Source organism: Ranitomeya imitator, chromosome 4 (genome assembly GCF_032444005.1).
Source record: "Ranitomeya imitator isolate aRanImi1 chromosome 4, aRanImi1.pri, whole genome shotgun sequence".
Lineage (NCBI taxonomy): Eukaryota > Metazoa > Chordata > Amphibia > Anura > Dendrobatidae > Ranitomeya > Ranitomeya imitator.
In genome coordinates this window covers 436,985,449-437,005,733 of record NC_091285.1, presented here as the reverse complement: position 1 = coordinate 437,005,733, position 20,285 = coordinate 436,985,449, and the positions used below count along the sequence as shown (strand labels likewise).

The 20,285-nt window shown below is 47.0% G+C and overlaps 1 protein-coding gene across 2 annotated transcripts in view; it reads right to left on the bottom strand.

Annotated features, from left to right (window-relative positions):
- VPS13C (vacuolar protein sorting 13 homolog C) overlaps positions 1-20,285 on the bottom strand; it is a 478,755-nt gene that overhangs the window by 380,918 nt on the left and 77,552 nt on the right. For both annotated transcript variants that reach the window (XM_069765602.1, XM_069765601.1), the window contains exon 3: positions 19,054-19,096. In XM_069765602.1, coding sequence (XP_069621703.1) covers positions 19,054-19,096 — 43 coding nt within the window. The remainder of the gene's footprint in view (positions 1-19,053; positions 19,097-20,285) is intronic.

The following is a 20,285-nucleotide window of genomic DNA, read 5'->3' as shown; positions in this document are numbered from 1 at the left end:
CCCTGTGTGGCCTATTTAAAAAAAAAAAAAAATCTGGTTCCTCGCATTATGTTCTCATTCACTTTATGCAGTTAATAGCCCTATGTGTCTGTACTGCTACATACTTAGGCAGTTAACTGGTTCATGCAGCTTTACATGAACACCCGAGCCTTACACTATGGCTGGTCCGAATAACTATAGCAATTGTTACCATCCACTTCTCGGGTCTCCCCTTTTCCTCATAGTTTGTAAGCTTGCGAGCAGGGCCCTCATTCCTCCTGGTATCTGTTTTGAACTGTATTTCTGTTATGCTCAGGGCCGTATTTGCCACTAGGCACTTGAGGGCACGTGCCTAGGGCGGCGGGATGCGGGGGGGCGCCCTTGAGCTAGGTTTTTTCCTTTTTTTTTTTTTTTTATTTTATAAAACTCCGGGGTCAAGTTTCCGCCTTGCGCAGGCGTGTACTATGGAGGACAGAGAATGAGCTTCAATCCAATATTGCAGCCAGCATGCAGCCAGCGGGTAAGGAAAGGGTGAATCAAACACCCGAAAACCCCACCCCTATGGCTGAAAATTGTTCCCTCCAAATTCAGGTGACAGAGTCCCTTTTAAAGGGGATGTCCAGGCTTGTGATGAGTCTGCAGTCATTCTTTGTGACTGCAGACTTCTGAATTCTCACAGTGCACACTGCACGCTGTCAGGATTCTCTCATGCTGGGGATTTACATTAATGCGATCACGTGCTGACTAGACATGCGTGACCTCCGTCAATGAAAATGAACTGAGCGAGGCCGGGCACATCTAGTCAGAATGTGGTCAGAAGTCTACAAATCACATACTTGTGCTGACATGACTGTCCACCGGCAAGGGAGAATCCTAAAAGTGCAGTGCATGCGTTGTGAGAATTCAGAAGCTGCGATGTCAGGATTCAGCTCTGCAAGTTCCAGTAGTCGTCACATGGACACGTCACTCATATGCGATTTTTCAGACTTAGGGTGTGTGTCCACGTTCAGGATTGCATCAGGATTTGGTCAGTATTTTACATCAGTATTTGTAGCCAAAACCAGGAGTGGGTGATAAATACAGAAGTGGAGCATATGGTTCTATTATAGTTTTCCTCTAATTGTTCCACTCCTGGTTTTGGCTACAAATACTGATGAAAAATCATGACCAAATCCTGATGCAATCCTGAACGTGGACACATACTCTTATGGTCCTGCGACATCGAGCTTCTCTTCTGCTTCTCTTAGTTTTTCACTGAACATTGAGAGCATTAGGGAGAGGAGCTCGTGGGCACATGACTGAGTGTGCAAATCACATATGTCCTTGGCGGAGGGGGGGCACCAAAATGAATTCTTTCCCCGGGTGCCAGAAACCCTAGATACACCTCTGCTGGTATGCTACTGCGAGCGGTGATTACCGGGTGCGGTGGAGGGTGGTCTGTGCACAGGCAGTGAGGCAGGGACTGAGGGTGTGCACAGAGAGGATGGAGACCCGGAGACTGCCCGTCCCAGTCTACGCCGTAGCCTAGAGCCCTCATTATCATAGGAATATGGCAGTTAATAAATTGCTTTTCTGAAGCTTTATAGTGTAGTTTTAGGTCAGGGAGGGTTGGATAGGGATGAGCTAGCAAGGTGCAGGGACAGGTAATGATGGCTACTTGCGAACATGTGCGGCAATTGCGGTTTTGCACTTACGATGATACATAAAACACTGCTAGTAGTGTTTTTTCTCATTGCTGCAAGTACCGCATTTGCCGGATGGCGGCAAAACCGCAAGAGCCGCACATGTCTGTAAGTCCCATAGGGAATGAATGAGGCCGAACGCAGTGTTGCCCTAAGTGATCCATTACGCGGCAGATGCGGAAAAACTGTCGGATCTGCTGCAAAAGGCGACTTTCACATCAGCGATTTTTGCCAAAGTCACTGCCGATAGTGTCATACTCACCAAAGGGGGAGGCAGCACTAAAAGTGCCTAGGGCAGCAGAAACTCTAAATACGGCCCTGGTTATGCTGTAATGTCTATTGTCTGTACAAGTCCCCTCTATAATTTGTAAAGCGCTGCGGAATATGTTGGCGCTATATAAATAAAAATTATTATTATTATTATTATTCAGCCACTATGTGGTGGTAACATGTGGTCTGGTCAAGGTGTGACTATTTGTTCTTTGAATGTGGTATTTGTCACTGGTGATAATATGTAGTCTGGTCACGGTGTGGCAGTATTTAATCCTTGCATGAGGTATTATTGGTCTTGGTATAGTTGATTGTGTTGTGTACGGAGGTCACTTGTTCTCTCCAATATCAATAAGAGGAAGATTCTTGCTTTCCAATAGAGATTAAATACTTGGACGTTTAACCCCTCCCTGTCCTGTAACTATTACACAGTAGCTAATATGCACTTACAAGGGTTCTACAGCGAAAAGTAGTAATCACCTATCCTAAGGCCATGTTCACACATTCAGTATTTGGACAGTATTATGCCTCACTATTTGTAAGCCAAAACCAGGAGTGGGTGAAGAGAGGGATTTTTGGTTATTACCATAAAATCTCTTTCTTGGAGCCTTCATTGGGGGGCACAGGTAACCATGGGTGTATGCTGCTGTTGCTAGGAGGCTGACACTATGCAAATAAGGAAAAAATAACTCCTCCCCGGCAGTATAGACCCTCCAACAGGCACAAGTCAACTCAGTTGGTGCTAAAGCAGTAGTAGGAGCCAGTTTAAACAAACTCAACTTATGTACCAACCCACAACAACGGCACATTGGCAAAACGGTACAACATAAAGGGAGGGTGTTGTGTCCCCCAATGAAGGCTCCAAGAAAGAGCTTTTATGGCAAGAACCAAAAATCCCTCTGTCTTTCTTACTTCATTGGGGGACACAGGTATACATGGGACGTCCAAAAGCAGTCCCGTGGGTGGGGAAAATATTCAGAGAGAAAGACTTTGGTCGGCCGGTGGGAAACCACCGCCTGCAGTATCTTCCTACCCAGGCCTGCGTCCGCATGCACCTTGTAAAACCATACAAAGGTGTGAGCGGACAACCAGGTTGCGGCCTTGCAAACCTGTGAAGCCGAAGCTTGGCGACGAACTGCCCAGGAAGCTCCCACAGCCCGGTAGAGTGAGCCCTCACCCCCCAGAGGAGGCTGTATGTTTTGGATACGGTATGCCTCCAGAACTGCCAAACGAATCCAACGAGCAATTGTGGATTTAGAGCAGGGAGCCCGTTCCGACGACCTTCAGAGACCACAAACAGACGATCGGACTGGTGAAAAGAAGCAGTTCTGGAAAGATAGACTCGAATAGCCCAGACCAAATCCAGTTTGTGTAGAGATTTCTCCAAGGGATGACCCAGTGAAGGGCACAAGGAAGGGAGGACGATGTCCTCGTTGATGTTAAAAGCCGAAACTACTTTTGGTAGAAAGGAAGGAACGGGCCAAAGGACCACTTTATCCTGGTGTAGAATCATGAAGGGAGAATGGCAGGACAATGCCGCCAACTCAGAGACTCTCCTAATCGAGGTGATAGCGACCAGGAAAGCCACTTTCCACGAAAGAAGGGAAAGGGAAATGTCCTGAATTGGTTCGAAAGGCGCGTGCTGGAAGGCGCTGAGGACAAGGTTGAGATTCCATGGCTCAACCACAGGATTATAAAGTAGCGCTATGTGAGCAACATCATCAAGGAAGGTCTTTACCTGGGGAAGGGAAGCCATGTCTCTCTGGAAGATGGACAGAGCGGAAACCTGACCCTTTAGAGTACTCAGAGAAAGGCCCGAATCGAGACACGTTTGAAGGAAACCGAGGACTGAAGGAACGGAAAAGACCATAGGGAACTAACTTATCATCGCACCATCAGAAAAAGGCCTTCCAACATCTTTGATAGATACGTGAAGATGCCGATATCCAAGCTTTTATCATGGTCTGTATGACGCTGTGGGAAAAACCTGCGTCCTTTAAGACTGCGGCTTCACGGCCATACCGTTAAATTCAGAGATCGAGAATTCGGGTGGAAGAGGGGCCCTTGCGATAGAAGATCCGGACGGTCTTGGAGCCTCCAGGGGATGTCCGATAACATATTCACTAGCTCCACATAACAGGCCCTCCGAAGCCAATCTGGAGCTACTAAGAGAACGGGAACCCCCTCTGCCTTTACCTTTCTTACAACCCTTGAAATCAACTACAGAGGAGGAAACAGATAAGGCATTTGAACCGGGCCCACGAGATCACAGGGGTGTCGCAGCCGACGGCCATCGGGTCCCAAGACCTAGATACGTACTGGGGAACCTTGTGGTTTGTTCAGGAAGCCATGAGGTCGAAATCTGGGAACGCCCCACCTCTAAAACATTTGGGTGAAGACGACAGGGTGAAAAGCCCACTTGACTGACACGTGCCCCTGATGGCTCAAAAAGTCGGCTTCCCAATTGTTCACTCCTGGAATGTGGACATCTGATATGGAGGAAACATGGTTCTCTGCCCACCGTAGGATCTTTGCCAATTCCCTCATGACCCGCTTGCTACGAGTCCCTCCCTGCTGGCTTATGCAAGCCACGGCCGTGGCGTTGTCCGACTGAATGCGAACCAGTTTTCCTGTAAGGAGGGACAGCTAGCGGAGGAGGGCCAGGAAGATTGCCCTGATCTCCAAGAGATTGATCGGGATAAGGGTCTCTTGAACATTTCAGGGCTATGCGCTGTGAGATGGAGAAAGACCGCACCCCACCCCTGAAGACTGGTGTCGGTGGAGATGACTTGCCAGCAGAGATGGAGAAATGACCTTCCGCACAGAATTGAGGTGGATAGCGTCCACCAAGTGAGAGACTGTCTCACATTGAGAGGTAGGCCAACTGGGCGATCTAGGGAAAGTGGGCTCCTGTTCCAGGCAGACAGGAGGGCCAGCTGGAGAGGGCGAGAGTGGAACTGGGCATAAGGTACTGCTTCCATGGAAGCGACCATTTTCCCTAGTACTCTCATACTGAGCCGTAGAGGCAGAGGGGCAGGGCGCTTTAGGGCTTTGATGCCCTGCCGAAGAGCACGGAACTACTCCTTTGGGAGGAAGGCCTGGGCTTGAATGGTGTCAAATTCCATGCCCAGAAATTCAAGACGTTGGGTCGGAATTAAGGTGGACTTCTGTTTGCTGATTATCCAACCGAGACGGATTAGCGTGTCCAGAGTGATCTGGAGGCTCTGGCTGCAATCCCAGAGAGACAGACCCTTGACCAGGAGGTTGTCGAGATAGGGGATTATGAGGATCCCCTTGGATCGAAGGATGCCCATGACCGCTGCCACTACCTTCGTAAAGACCCTGGGAGCGGACGCCAGGCCGAACGGGAGAGCTGCGAACTGGTAATGTTGCTCCTGGATCGCGAAACGAAGGAACCTCTGAAGCTGTACACAAACAGGAATGTGTAGGTACGCACCCTGAATGTCCACAGAGCACAGATATTCTCCCGGTTCCATGGAAGCAATCACCAAGCGCAGTGATTCCATTTTGAAGTGTCGAACCGGAAGGTGGCAGTTCAACCGCTTGAGATCCAAAATCAGGGTGAAGAGAACCATGTTTTTTCAGAACTAGGAACAGATTTGAGTAAAGGAAAACTGCTTGCGGTAAGGAACTGGGACGATTACCCCTGAGGCAAGGAGGAAAGTGATGGCCTGGAGAAGCCCTGGGACATGGGAGGGCTGCTTTGGTGGATGAGAAGGGAAGAAACGTCTTCCTGGGGGCAAAGAAAACTATTTTGTAGCCCGATGTAACGATCTCCCTGACCCAGGCGTCGTAGACCACTGATAACCAAGCCTCCGTGAACAGAAGAAGCCTGCCTCCCAACCTGGAAAGATTTCCAGGTGGGGGTGACCCGTCATTTTGAAGAAAATATGTGTCCGCAAGATCCAGAAGGTTTAGAGGAGCGGCTCTTAGCCCTCCAGTGAGGGGTAGGCCTGAAAGAAGGTTTTCTTCGTTACCCTTGGGCGAAAGAACGGTCCTGTTGAGAGGAACCACCTGTGGAGGTGAAGGACCGAAAGGGGCAAAAGATTGGGGATCCTTTCTATTGAAGGGGCGCCTAGGTTTAGATTGAGGTAGAGAAGTGTTTTTACCACCAGTGGCATCCGAGATAATCTGGTCCAGCTTTGTGCCAAAGAGCCTGGAGCCCTGGAAAGGCAGACCAGTGAGAGATATTTTTTTTTTAGAAGCGGGGTCTGCGTTCCACGCTTTCAGCCAAAGGACTCGGCGAATGACAATGATGTTGCTATTTGCCCTTGCGGAGCAAGCAGCCGCATCCAGGGTAGCATTTAAGAGATATTTCCCTGCGTGAGCAATCTGGTCTGCTAAATCCGCTAGCTCCTCAGAAGGAGCCGAAGCTACAAAGTCCCTACGAAGGATCTTGGCCCAGGCAGATACGGCTTTCGCCACCCAAGAGGAAGTGAAATTGGGGCAGAGAGAGGCACCGGATGCTTCAAAGGCTGATTTGGTTAAAGCCTCAATTTGCCTGTCCGTAGCATCCTTTAGAGATGCCGCATCAGGAATAGATAGAACTGTCTGCGAGGATAACCTTGACACAGGCGGATCTACTTAGGTGATTTGGACCATTTGCTCACAAGGTCTGAATCAAAAGGGTATAAGATGTCCAGACGTTTTCTTCCAGGAAAACATTTTCCGGGATGTTCCCAGTGTCTAGAAGTGGTGTTCTCAAACGCTTTGTGGTTGGGAAAAACTCTAGAAGGACGTTTCACCCGTTTGAATGAAACGGAGTCATCCTGAGAAGTTGCATCTTCCTCCTTAAGTTAAAGGGTTTGAATAATAGCCAAAATAAGGCTATCTACCATATCCTGCGTCCTGGGTGTCTGATCTGCATCCGAGTCAGACTCCGACTGAGAGGCTACATCAGACTCGAAGTCCGCCTACGAAGAAGGGAGAACAGGTAGAGCGGGGTATTCTGGATGACGCAGTGGGATCCGGTGAACTGGATGAGGAGCTAGACAGAGTCCTCTTCCTGGATCTTTTTTCAAGTCTGTCCCTGTGAGAGTCGTGGTCAGGTGCGAGCGAATCGCCGTGTGAGGCGCTCGTGGCACTGGTGGCAGCAGATAGAAGCGGAATGCGTTCTACGACTTGTACCAGGGACTGAGACACTTTGGTCAGGTGAGAGACTGACAGACATGGCAACAGCCCACTCCGGGGGAGGGGGAGTGCACTCATCCCGAGTATTAGGGACTTCCTGAGGGACGGACATGATGGAAGGACTGCAGGACGGACAGAAAGGAGACGGCTGGCCTGAAGCCCACTTTCTCTTACAGCGGGCACAAGCGTAGTGAGTCACCGTAGGGATATAGCCGGGGGCCCCTGCGGGGTTGGGCATAGGTAGAAACTGAGTGACACCTGTAGCAGGATGCCAAGAAGGCGATACTGCTGAGGGGAGAAGTACAGGGCAGGGGAGGAGGAGCGCAGAGCCTACCAGACACTGAATGATGAGCGGCAGCGCAGGAAGCTGTGTATCCCCCCGCTGGAAGAAGACCTCGTGGCCACGCAACGCAAACGGTAAGGGAAGCAGTCCTGAATCCATAGCTGCAGGCTTCCTGTAATTGACGCGCAGTTCGGGCATGCAGAAAAGGGAGCGTGGCCGGCTGAAAAGTGAAACCAACAACCCAATAGGCTGGAGCGCCTGAAGGGGCGTGTCCCGCCCAAGAGTGTCCAATGCCAGCACTGGGACCAGGAGGAGGCATGCCCAGTGCTGTGAAGAGCCGGAGTCTGGTTAGGCCAGAGAGAAGGGGCGTGGCATGCCAGAAAACACTGTGCCGAAGACAAGAGGAGGTGAATCACGCACGGCGAAGAAAAAAAGGCTCAAGGTTTGAATAAATGGCCGTGAAATGTCCTATGGGTGCCGTAGGCGAATGCTGCAGCGGCGAGCGCTGCGGGCAGGAAGGTGGATGGAGAGTCTGCACCTGCATGAAGATCCGTCCCTCTTAGCTGAGGATCACGTCAGGAGCCCTTGGGAGGTTGAGAGGATCCTGGAAACGGAAGCGGACAGTGCAGAAGATGGCATCAACCCCTTACGAGAAGGGGGGAGGTCACCACCGGTGACCACCGTCTTCCTCTCAGCCCTCTCCAAGAAGAGGGGTTAGGAGGGGAAAAGGCGAGGACTGGCAACCAAGAAGTCACCCTGAAACACCCATAAGGGTGACAGAGGATGAAGTCCTGCCAGCAGGTCCAAGAGTGGGCGATGTGGGAAGAATCACACTGCTCTCTCGGTCGCTTAAATGTGGGAAAAACGATGAGAATCTGCACCCTGTTACCCGGAGAGATAAGTTTGACAAAGAAAGGGAAAAAGATTAATAAATTCACAAAAACCCTGTAAAGAAAATAAAGCCGATCTGGTGGTTAGATCCAGGTCCGCCTCCTACAGACACTAAGCAAAAACTGAGTTGACTTGTGCCTGTTGGAGGGTGTATACTGCCGGGAAGGAGTTATTTTTTCCTTTTTTGCAGTGTCAGCCTCCTAGCGACAGCAGCATACACCCATGGTTACCTGTGTCCCCCAATGAAGCGACAAAGAAAATCCAGAAGTGGTGCACTTGTTTCTATTATACTTTTCCTCTGACTGTTCCACTTCTGGTTCTGGCTTACAAATACTGAAGTAAAATACTGACCAAACACTGAATGTGGCTAAAGGATAAGTTATTGATTTGTGGGGGTTCAACTGCTGGGACCTGCACCAATCTGCAGAATGTGCAACTTTTATCCCCATTAGTATGGAGCGGCATGTACGACTCAACTACTGATACATTTATTCCCTAAATGGCTGCACTTGGCTTTTTCTGGAAGCTCCCAAAGAGGATGAATGGAGCTGTGGTCAGACATCCTATCTGTCGCTTTATTTTAAAATGGAGATAAAAGTGCCCTGTCAGGGATAAAAGTTTCACATTTTTCCAATCAGTTTGCTTTCCCATGGTCAGATTCCAGTGAACAATAAGTCAACACCTACCTAACATGTGGATCGATAACTTGTTTTCTTCAAAAAATACCTTTAATGCAAACTGCTGGAATTGTACATCCCAGTTATGGAAAAGCACAGTAGATGTGCAAGAGCCGCCTGTGTTTTACAGTCGAAGCTCCACTAAGACGGTAAAAATGGCTAACAGGTATTTGCATATAGCTATAGGGCTACTACAGTCAATTCCACCTGTGGGCCCCAAACAACCCAGTCCAACCCTGAACAGTGGTAATTAATGAATGCAGTATCCTGCAGACACATCTTCTCTAAATGTATTTATTTTACTCACTCACATAGCACCATTAATTCAGCAGCCTTTTACAGACATCATCACTTTCCCCTTTGGGGTTCACAGTCTAAGTTCCCTGTAATTACGTTCATCCGTTATAAGATTATATTTAAAACTCTACCCTCCACCTCTCCAAACCAACCTACTTAAACCTACTCATCACCTCCCTATCCAACAAACCTAAACAACTCTGACACTTTTCATTCCCTCCTCAGTCAAAGAGTGCATATCCCCCACCACCAACCTCAGCGCTGACAATCGGGCCAGTTATTTCAAAGAAAAAATTGATCATATCCAACAGGAAGTTTTTTGCCAATCACCTAATTGCATTCTCTTCCCTCCTACAGTTCATCTAGCTCACTTTCTGTCTTTGAACTTGTCACAGAAGAAGAAGTTGCCAGTAATCTCGCTTCTTCTCGCCCTACTACCTGAACCAGTGAACCTATTCCCTCACATCTCCTTCAGTCCCTTTCCCAGGTTTTAACCACTCGCCTATCTAAAAAATTTAAAATCTCTCATCTTTCCCTCATCCTTTAAAACATGCCATCAAACACCCATCACTTAAAAATCCAATCCTCAACAAGAACTGCAAGCTAATTAAAGACAGGTCTTTAATTTTTTCTTTATCTCTAAACTCCTGGAAAGCTTGGTTCACTCAGGTCTAATCAGCTATCTCTAAGATAAGGCTGGGTTCCCATTGCGTTATGGGAACGCGCTTAACGGACAGCGTTGCACGGCGAAATTAACGCCGTGCAGCACGTCCGTTAGCGCGCCCATTCACGGCAATGGGAACGCGCAGCACTAGCGCGTGCCATGTTCGGCACGCGCTAGCGACGCGCCGGTGTTTCCTGGCGCGCCGGACGCTGCTTGCAGCGTCCGAGGCGCGCCCGCGTTCCGTTCCCCGCTCTCGCAGATCGGGGATCTGCAAGAGCGGGGACGTTACCGCGACCCCGGGACGCAGCCACAGTAAAAACATTGCGTTAGCGCAACCCGCTAGCGCTAAACGGGTTGCACTAACGCAATGTGACCCTAGCCTTACTCTTTTCTTGACCCTTTTCTATCTGGTTTCAACTGCTTACATGATACTGAAACTGCTCTTACTACAGTCTCTAATGATTTACTAACACCTAAATCTAATAGCCATTACTCCCTACTGATTTTCCTGGATCTCTCTACTGCATTTGACATTGTGGATCACCAGCTCCTCTCTATGTTCCACGCTATTGTCCTCAAGGATATCAACCTCTACTCATCCTCCTCCTACCTTTCTGACCACTCCTTCATTGTATCTTTTGCAGGCTCCTCTTCCCCTCACTGCCAGGGTTCGTCAAGGCTCAGTCCTATTCCTCTTTTCTCTGTACACTGCCACTATTGTACAAACCATCAGTAGATTCGGTTTTCAGTACAATCTATAAGAGGATGACACCCAATTATACACATAACCTACTGTTTTCACTCCTGCATTATTACAAAATACCGGTGATTGTCTTTCCACTGTCACTAACATTATGTCATCCCATTGTCTAAAACTAAATCTGTCAAACACTAAACTCTTCGTGTTACCTCCCTCCACCTAATCTACATATGCTCAGTATTCAAAATTAACGTGTGTGATTCTACCGTTAGTCTCCATCAACATGTTTGCCGTTTTAGGGTCTATTTGATTCAGATAGATCTTTCACACACCCCTCCCCCACCCCCACATTCAATCAATCTCTTGCTCATGTCAACTTCATCTCAAACACATCTCTAGAATTCGACTTTTTCTAACCTTTAACTCTGCAAAAACTCTTTCTAGTGCTCTTATTTATGATTGTCTGGACTATTGCAACTCTCTATTAATCACTCTTCCTCTGGAAACTCTCATCTTTCCAGTCCGTCCTGAATGAAGCAGCCAGGATCAGATTTCCAACCGCTAGACTGATGCCTTTACCATGTGCCAGTTGTTGCACTGGTTGCTCATCCGCTACAGAGTTCAGTATAAACTTATCACTCTCACCCACAAAGTGCTCCAAGATTCAGCACCACCTTATATCTCCTCCCTCGTCTTAGTCTACCATCCTACCAGTGCCCTTCGTTCTGCTAATAACCTAAACTAAAATCCTCAATAATCCTCCAACTTTGGGGCGTGGCTATGTAGCTGAAGGAGGCAGACGTACCCAGGGAGAGCTCCCATTATCCTGCAGAAATCCTGCCATTTAGACCCCATTCTGCCCAGATTTCTGGACTGATTTATGGTCCCTCTGGACCCGGAAAGGCACCTGGCAGCAGTGGGAGAGCGGAGAGAGTGTGGACGGGAGCGGAGGTCGGCGGGACCCGCGGGAACACGGCCTGAGTGAGGCGGCGGCCATCTTGCAGGCGTGTGCTCTGACACACAGAGCGGCGCCGAACCTCCATCATCGGCGGAGACTCCCCCGGTGCTCTGGGGATTCCCGGTGTACACATTACCGGAGAGCCGAGGTCAGTGGAGCCTGTGGGAGCGTGGGGACTGGATTGAGGTGACGGCCATCTTGCAGGCGCGCGCCCTGATACGCAGAGCGGCGCCGGCCTCATCAGCGCTGGAGTCTTCCCCCCCCCCCCCCCCGGTGATCTGGGATCTCCGGTGTGCGTGCCGCAGGAGGCAGCCTTTGAAATCCTGGACGGAGAGACCTACAGGGTGGTGTCGGCAGCGGAGGCAACTTATTTATAAGCGCGCTCTCTGACGGTGGAGAAGCGGCGCAGAAGTCCGGATCTGCAGCACTACTGGGGAGGTGAGCACATATCCTGGACTTTTTGTTGAGGGGACAAGCAGTGAGCGCCCTGGAAGATTGGGCCCTGCGTTCCCCTGTTTGAGAGACATCTGTCCCCACTGGTGCTTGTAATTTGGAGGGTCTGGCCCTCCTCCTATTGCCCCTTCTGTCGGCACTGTGAGATTTCTCCCCACTCCGGACATATTGGATACATTTAGTGTTCTTGAGACTGCCTAATAACGCTTTTAAGCATATACAGCTCCCTGCGGGCCCTGCTGTCTTTATTTCTGCACCACTCCACAATATACATCGGGCCGTTCTCCTGCCCCTCTTATTCATGTCAACTATGCAGCACGCCAAGGGATCAGGAGCCGCTGACAGACTTAAAAAATTTGCCAGAGAGGACTCCTCGGAGGGTGTGCGGACTCTTCGGCGTAGCTCCTCACAGATACCACGCAAAGGCCGTCCCTCTGATAGTAATGAGGAGGGGGAACAAGATGAGTTAACCCTTAAGCAAGCCTCTGAACATCTAATGCAGGCTCTCTCTCTAACCAGATCTTCTCTCACTGAAAAAAATAGAAGATGTGCACACTGAAGTGGGCCGTCTTAGACAAGACATGCAAACTATGGGAGGACGCATCACAGAAGTGGAAACGAGAGTGTCACAAATAGAAGATACCATCGAGCCTATGGAAGCTAAATTGACAAAAGTGGCTGGCACAATAAATGCTTGGAAACAGAAAGCAGATGATTTAGAGAATAGACTGCGGCGGAACAACATCCGAATCATTGGTCTACCGGAGCGAACGGAGGGACAACAACCGGAGGAATTTCTGGAAGATTGGCTTAAAACTTCTTTGGGAGGTGAATTCTCCTCAACATTCGCTGTGGAGAGGGCTCATAGGGTCCCCACAAGACCCCTCCATCCCGGAGCTCCGCCAAGACCGTTCTTGGCGCGTCTTCTCAACTGCAAAGACAGGGACACCATTTTACGACTGGCACGACAAAAAAGTCCCATTAAACTCCACAAAGCCACAATATCAATCTTTCCGGATTTTTCAATGGAGCTTCAGAAACAGCGAGCGAGATTCATGGAGGTCAAGAAACAACTGAGAGACCAGAATATCATATACTCCATGATTTATCCAGCTCGCCTGCGGGTTGTTTATGAGGGCTCATCTATTTTTTTCACTAATCCGGAGGAGGCGGCTGAGTGGCTTCGGGTCCACAAAACCCCTAATTCAAAGAAACCCTAATGCACTTATACTGGCAAACGCGTAATAGAGCTCTTTTTGTGGATGTCAACTTAACAACAATACCGGACGCTGAGTTTAGCGAGGGTATCCCCAATCTTACTTACCAATAGGAGCGCTGGATTATGCTCCTACACTGTTGGGTTTTTGTTCTGTTCTCTTTTACATGTTTTCAATGTTGGTTTATTTTGTTCTATAGGTAGAAATCGCCGCCAATGGTTCTCTTGCCCTCCATGTGTTGTTCCTAGGCCTTACCCGGACAGCAGCTCTTCTCCTGTGTGTTTATTATACCTTGATGAGTGAGTATGGGGTCTGAACTGATATGCATGACCTGGAATGTGCGTGGTATTAAATCTCCTCAGAAAAAGATCAAAGTATTTTCGCTGATTAAACGTTACCATCCTCACATAGTGGCGCTGGTGGAGACACACTTAACTAGAGATATGGCTCGGTGTACACAAAAACCATGGGTACAATGGTCCATACATGCGTTTCACACCAGTTACTCCAGAGAGGTCTCACTACTGATTCATAGGGATGTCAGGTGGGAGGTGAGGGAGGCTAGGAGGGATTCTGAAGGCCGGTTCGTCTTTGTCCATGCGTCAATTAATTCTCGAGAATATGTCATATTATGTATTTATAATCCCCCGCCAGCTAATGTATCTATTCTTAGAAAAGCAATGAGTTTTGCCCTGAGTTTTCCAGATGCGAATGTTATATGTATGGGAGATTTCAATCTAATTATGGATAATCACCTTGACCGATTGAGATTGGGTGGAGAGTTGGTAAAGGAACCACCCTCTCAGGCATTATCCCAGCTGGCTCTGTTTATGGAAGGGAGTGGATGGTTAGATTTATGGAGGATACGTCATCCTGGGGTAAAAGGTTATACCTGTCATTCATCTACCAGACGTACTCTTTCCCGCCTGGATTATATATTTGGATCAAGGGAGTTGGCAACATGGGTAGACAATGTTGAGCATGGTAACAGGGGAATATATGATCATAGCCCGGTCATTCTCAAACTCAAATTTGGGCAATTCAGAGACAATATGACTTGGAAATTAAACCCATTCTGGCTTAAATTAATTGACTCGAGTGATAGGACTGTGGGACAATTAAAATGCTTCCTCTCATCTCATTCTGGACCCCAAAACACTAATATATTTTGGGATGCCCTTAAGGCATATTTAAGAGGGTGTCTATCTTCTACGATATCGTACATAAAGAGAGTGACCTCGAGAGAGGACGACGAGATGGAGCGACAGCTGAAGGACTCGGAGTCGGTATTTGTATCTAATCCAACTAATAGCAACAGACTTGCGTGGCAAACTTCTCAGAGGCTATATGACCAACACATAGACACGAAATCTAAACGTAAACTATTTTTTGCTCGCCAGTCCTTCTTTGAGATGGGAAATCAAGCTAGCAAATTTTTAGCCTTCTTGGTAAGACAACATAATGTATCCAACACTATATTGCAAATTCGAACACCAGATGGCTCATTAGTATCCTCAACAGAGGAAATTCTTCATTGTTTTCAAGACTATTACGAGTCGTTATACACATCTAAGTGTGACTTTGATGTCCTGGGAAACTTAGATTATTTATCAGATGTGACATTCCCTGAATTAGACTCAGCTCATAGTAACATAGTAACATAGTAACCTTTATGGACGCTGAGTTCACCCTGGAGGAGGTCGAGCAAGCTTTGGCGGATATGGCCTCTGGGAAAGCTCCTGGTCCGGACGGTTTTCCCGTTGAATTATATAGGAAATATCATGATATTTTAGCACCACTCCTGCTGAGGGTGTACCAGGGGATGCAGGGGGGAGACTCTATGCCGGACACCTTCTATGAGGCGAATATCATTATACTCAAAAAGGAGGGGAAGGACCCACTAGACTGTGGATCTTACCGGCCTATATCACTGGTCAATGTAGATTATAAGATCTTCACCAAAATCCTGGCCACCAGGCTGAACTCGATTATACTAAACCTCATTCACCCAGACCAAACAGGCTTCATGCCTGGTAAAAATACTTCCATTAACATTAGACGGGTCCAATCGGTAGTCCAATATAGCTCACTGGTATTGGATAACTCTTGGGCATTGGCGTCGCTGGACGCGGCCAAGGCCTTTGACTCCCTTGAGTGGCCATTTTTATTAGCTTGTTTGAAAAAATACGGCTTTGGTGACAAATTTCTTAAATGGGTGGGACTGCTGTATATGAAGCCTAGGGCCCGGATTATTATAAATGGTTCCATCTCTAAACCCTTTTCTCTGTATAGGGGGATGCGCCAGGGATGCCCTCTTTCCCCGGCCCTCTTTGCCCTGGAATTGGAAGCATTGGAGATACAAATAAGATCCTCTTCTGCCATTAAATACACATAGCTGATCGGGTAGATACCATTGGCCTTTATGCTGATGACATGGTAATATTCATGGATCAGGTGGAGGAAACTCTACCGCGGGTAATAGCCACTATAGATAACTTTAGTAGATATTCAGGTTTATATATAAACTGGGACAAATCCGCGTTGATGCCCCTTTCCCACTCTCCAATGCCCGATTTAGAGACTTTGTCCCCCCTTCCTGTTGTGTCTAGTTTTAAATATTTGGGTATACACATATCTCAGCATGGTAGAACTGACTTGCAACTCAATGTATTTCCACTGTTAGAATTAGTCAAATCTAAGTTTGCGGCCTGGAGCAAACTCCCTTTATCCGTAGCTGGTCGTATTAATTTAATTAAAATGATTCTGCTTCCCAAACTCAGTTACTGCCTCCAACATAGTGCCACGCCGGTGCCTAGGTCCTTTTTCGCGACACTAAACTCTCAACTTACCACCTTCATATGGGGGAAATCTAGACCTAAGCTCAAACTGTCTACACTGCAGAGGCCAAAACAGGGAGGAGGAGCGGCGCTCCCGGATTTTTATTTATATTTCCAGGCCGGTCAGGCAAAAGCTCTCTACCCGTGGATGCCCAATAATTGCCTCCCCAATTCGGAAAACCATTTAATACATTCGGCTCAAATTGATTGCCCATTAAACTTTTTGGAGGCGGAGAAAATCAGTGCTCCCCGACTGCTACCCCTGCTCCGGCTGGCGCGTTTAGTTTGGAGACAAATTAAAAAAATTACGGGATATGTAGATATTATAGCAGAGATGCCCCTATGGAACAATAGTTATTTCTCCATTCTACTAAGTCATCCATCTACAGATTTCTGGATGAGGCATGCGGTCTTCTCAATAGGCGATTTGTATGATGGAGGGGTCTTTGTGTCTTTTGAACAATTGCAAACTAAATAGGATATACCGAGATCCCAATTCTTTCGGTACTTACAGCTGAGGTCAGCCGTTCAAACACATATGAGGTACGTGGGTACAGGTCGGGCTATATCTTCTTTACCCTTGATAGGAATTCTTAAGTCCCAGGGCCCCCAGGGTCTTATCTCTTCCTTATACACCTATATGTTATCTTCGGGAGCCGCAGCCACTGTCAACTCCATTAGAGAGAAATGGGGGGTACTGCTTTCCAATATGCAGGAAGAGAATTGGGAGGATATTCTTGAATCTCCGGTTAAAGTATCCCCGTCAGTTAATAATAGGATGACTCAACTGTATATAATACATCAAGCATACCTAACCCCGATACATCTTTTTAAAATGGGTCGATTCCAATCATCAGAATGTGTGCGGTGTCACTCGTCAGATGCAGACTTTGTACATATGATATGGGGATGTCCTATAATTCTTCAATATTGGAAGGAAGTGACATTACTATTAACATCATTGCTGCTGATACCTGTTCCCCTTGACCCGTTAATTTGCGTATTTGGAGTATGGGAGGAGGAGACTAGGGATCACTACACTGGTATATTTTTGCGAGAGGCACTCTTTATGGCGCGTAAGGTATTGGCGCTGAGATGGATGGGAGGCTCCTGTCTATCTAGAAGAGCCTGGATTGACTTGGTTAACTCAATCATCCCGTATGAACGCACGCTATATCAGAACAGAGGCTGTCCGGGAAAATTTGACAAGATATGGGGTCGATGGAATTCTTCCCATCTTACCCTTTAGAGATATCAGGTTGGTGTCTTCTTTGGTGGTGGCCGGGGACACTGCATGGAGGGATAGGCACGAGGTTACGCGGCGTATTAGTTAGCAACTAGAGTAGGCATAGACTTAATTTAAGAGTCTTAGGTTTTTATGTTTTTCTTACCTATGTAATACATGTGTTACTATGAAGTAGTTATTCGCAACAAATACAAGATAACACGGACTGTGGGTTGAAGTACCTTTTATTACGTGTTTAATGTGTACACTTTATATGCTACATGCTGTGTTTCTCAATCTAACTGTACATTGTATGTAACATAATTGATTTTGTTACTAATAAACGAATTTAAAAAAAATAATCCTCCAACTTTCGTCTACAAAACTTCTCACGTGCTGCACCAATTCTTTGAAATGCACTAGAAAAGGACTATTTGATTCATTCCCAATACTCACAGTGTTAAGCGTTAACTAAAAACACATTTCTTTAGACTGGCCTATCGCCTCACCCCACTAATGTAACTATTTCCATTTTGCCCTTACAAACTTTTCTTCCAAATCAGGACCCTCATAGCATCTGAGTACACAATGTACATAATAGCACTCTGTCTTTACTTGTGAACATATTGGCTGGTGACCGGTTAAAGGGAATCTGTCACCCCAAAAATCGCATACGAGATAAGGCCACCGGCATCAGGGGCTTATCTACAGCATTCTGTAATGCTGTAGATAAGACCCCGATGTAACCTGAAAGATAAGAAAAACAGGTTATATTATATTCACCAAGGGGCGGTCCGAGTTCAATGGGCATCGCGGTCCGGCAAGATAAGAAGAGGACGTCATCGAATGAAGATAGAAGGCGCCGGACCCAGACCGCGACACCCATCGGACCGGACCGCAGCGGGACCGCCCCTGGGTGAGTATAATATAACCTGTTTTTCTTCTCTTTCAGGTTACATCGGGGGCTTATCTACAGCATTACAGAATGCTGTAGCTAAGCCCCTGATGCCGGTGGCCTTAGCTCATATACGATTTTTGGGGTGACAGATTCCCTTTAAGGCAGCGTTATAGGAGTATCTTGTTTATTATATTGATGGCTGGCCCATACAACACAATTATTGCCATCCACCTTTGTTGTCTCCCTTATTTCCTCATAGATTATAAGCTTTTGAGCAGGGACCTCACTACTCTTGGTATCTGGGCAGCGGCGTCTACCATATCTCAATGCCCTTCAACTTGTTTAGCCAGATTGCAGCCATACCTTGGAGAATGTCCGTAATGACCAGACGTTCCTGTTACCTGGCTGCTGCAGTGTATCACAGTCCTCAGCAGTCAGATGATGGAAGAGGATGTTATTCCTTCTGGTCCAAGCATAGACCAGCAGAGAAATGAATGGGTGAAAACCGTAATTGAGAATGCATGATTGCATTATTTTTAAGCCATCCATTCCATCTGTAATGTTTATATTGAGTCCATATAACTCATTTAAGATATCTATAATTATAAGGCCCCAATTTACCACTCTACTATAACAGATTGGTTTTGAATAATTATTAAACATAAGCTATTCATGAAATAGTACAAGAAGATGGAGTCAACGTGAGAAAATGAAACATGAGATGGTAGTTAGGCTTATCTACCATAGAACCCTGCAGTGTACAGAAGAATGTAAACGCATATAAAAAAATTATCCACAAATTAAAAATGGGATAGAAATGGACTGCTTCATTTTGCATCAGAATTAAAGAGGTAATATAAATAATACATACCGATCTGTCCAGCCTTCACTTTGAATGGTACATCCAACTCACTCTAACAGAAAAAAAACATAGCATTATGTCATTACTGATAACAGAAAATGTTCTTAGATAGAGTATAATGTACATAAATCATTCAAGAACATAATTATCGATTCTCTCGGCTAAACTTTTCAGTCAGTCCTTTTTTAATATATGCTTTGTATATTATTTTAGTGCTGTTAAACATACACAATACAATGTAACCCCAGTAACAGACTGATAAAAAACCCATCACTTGCACAGGTTGTTTAGGCAAATAAAGAGAATTTCCCAGGAGCTATACAAGTCATGCAAGGGTTGCAAGACACAGATCTATTTAACAACATTTCCACCAAATATGTTCCAAAGTGCATCCATTTGGGCCCACATGAACAAATGCATTTAGTATGAATTTACAGTTGCTACATGCACAATAAATCAACAATAGGCAGGAGATGCTCACTGACTTGCAAGGGAGAATTTTCTAGGTGGTCCGAGTGAAAAATGTAAGGTCTCGGGATCTATTTGCAGATGGTGGCACGATAAATAAAATAAAATAAAAAAAGCACACATATATGTACATTCATACACACAGTTTCAAATTTTAGAGGAGAGTAATTAGAGACTGCAGGAAACACAAAGCAATCTCTTAGGCCATGTTCACACTTTGCGGTTTTTACAGTGGAATCGCAGCGATTTTGCAGCTGCGGGTCCGCAGCAGTTTCCATAGCGTTTAAAGTAACCTGTAAACCCTATGGAAACCGCAATCTGCTGTGCACATGCTGCAGGAAAAAACACGCGGGAACGCAGCGGTCAACAACCCGCAGCATGTCACTTCTTTGTGCAGAATCGCAGCGATTCTGCACCCATAGGAATGCATTGATCCGCTTACTTCCCGCATGGGGCTGTGCCCACCATGCGGGAAGTAAGCGGATAATGTGTGGGTGGTACCCGGGGTGGAGGAGAGGAGACTCTCCTCCAGGCCCCGGGAACCATATTTGTGGGTAAAAAAAAAAAAAGAATTAAAATAAAAGATAAGCTATACTCACCTCTCAGCGCTGCATGCGGCCGTCCGGTCTCAGGTTTGCTATGCGACCAGGACCTGCGGTGACGTCGCGGTCACATGACCGTGACGTCACGAAGGTCCTTCTCGTACAGCATCTTTGGAACCGGACCGCCGCCTGCAGCGCCAAGGAGATCGGGACGTCAGAGGGTGAGTTTAT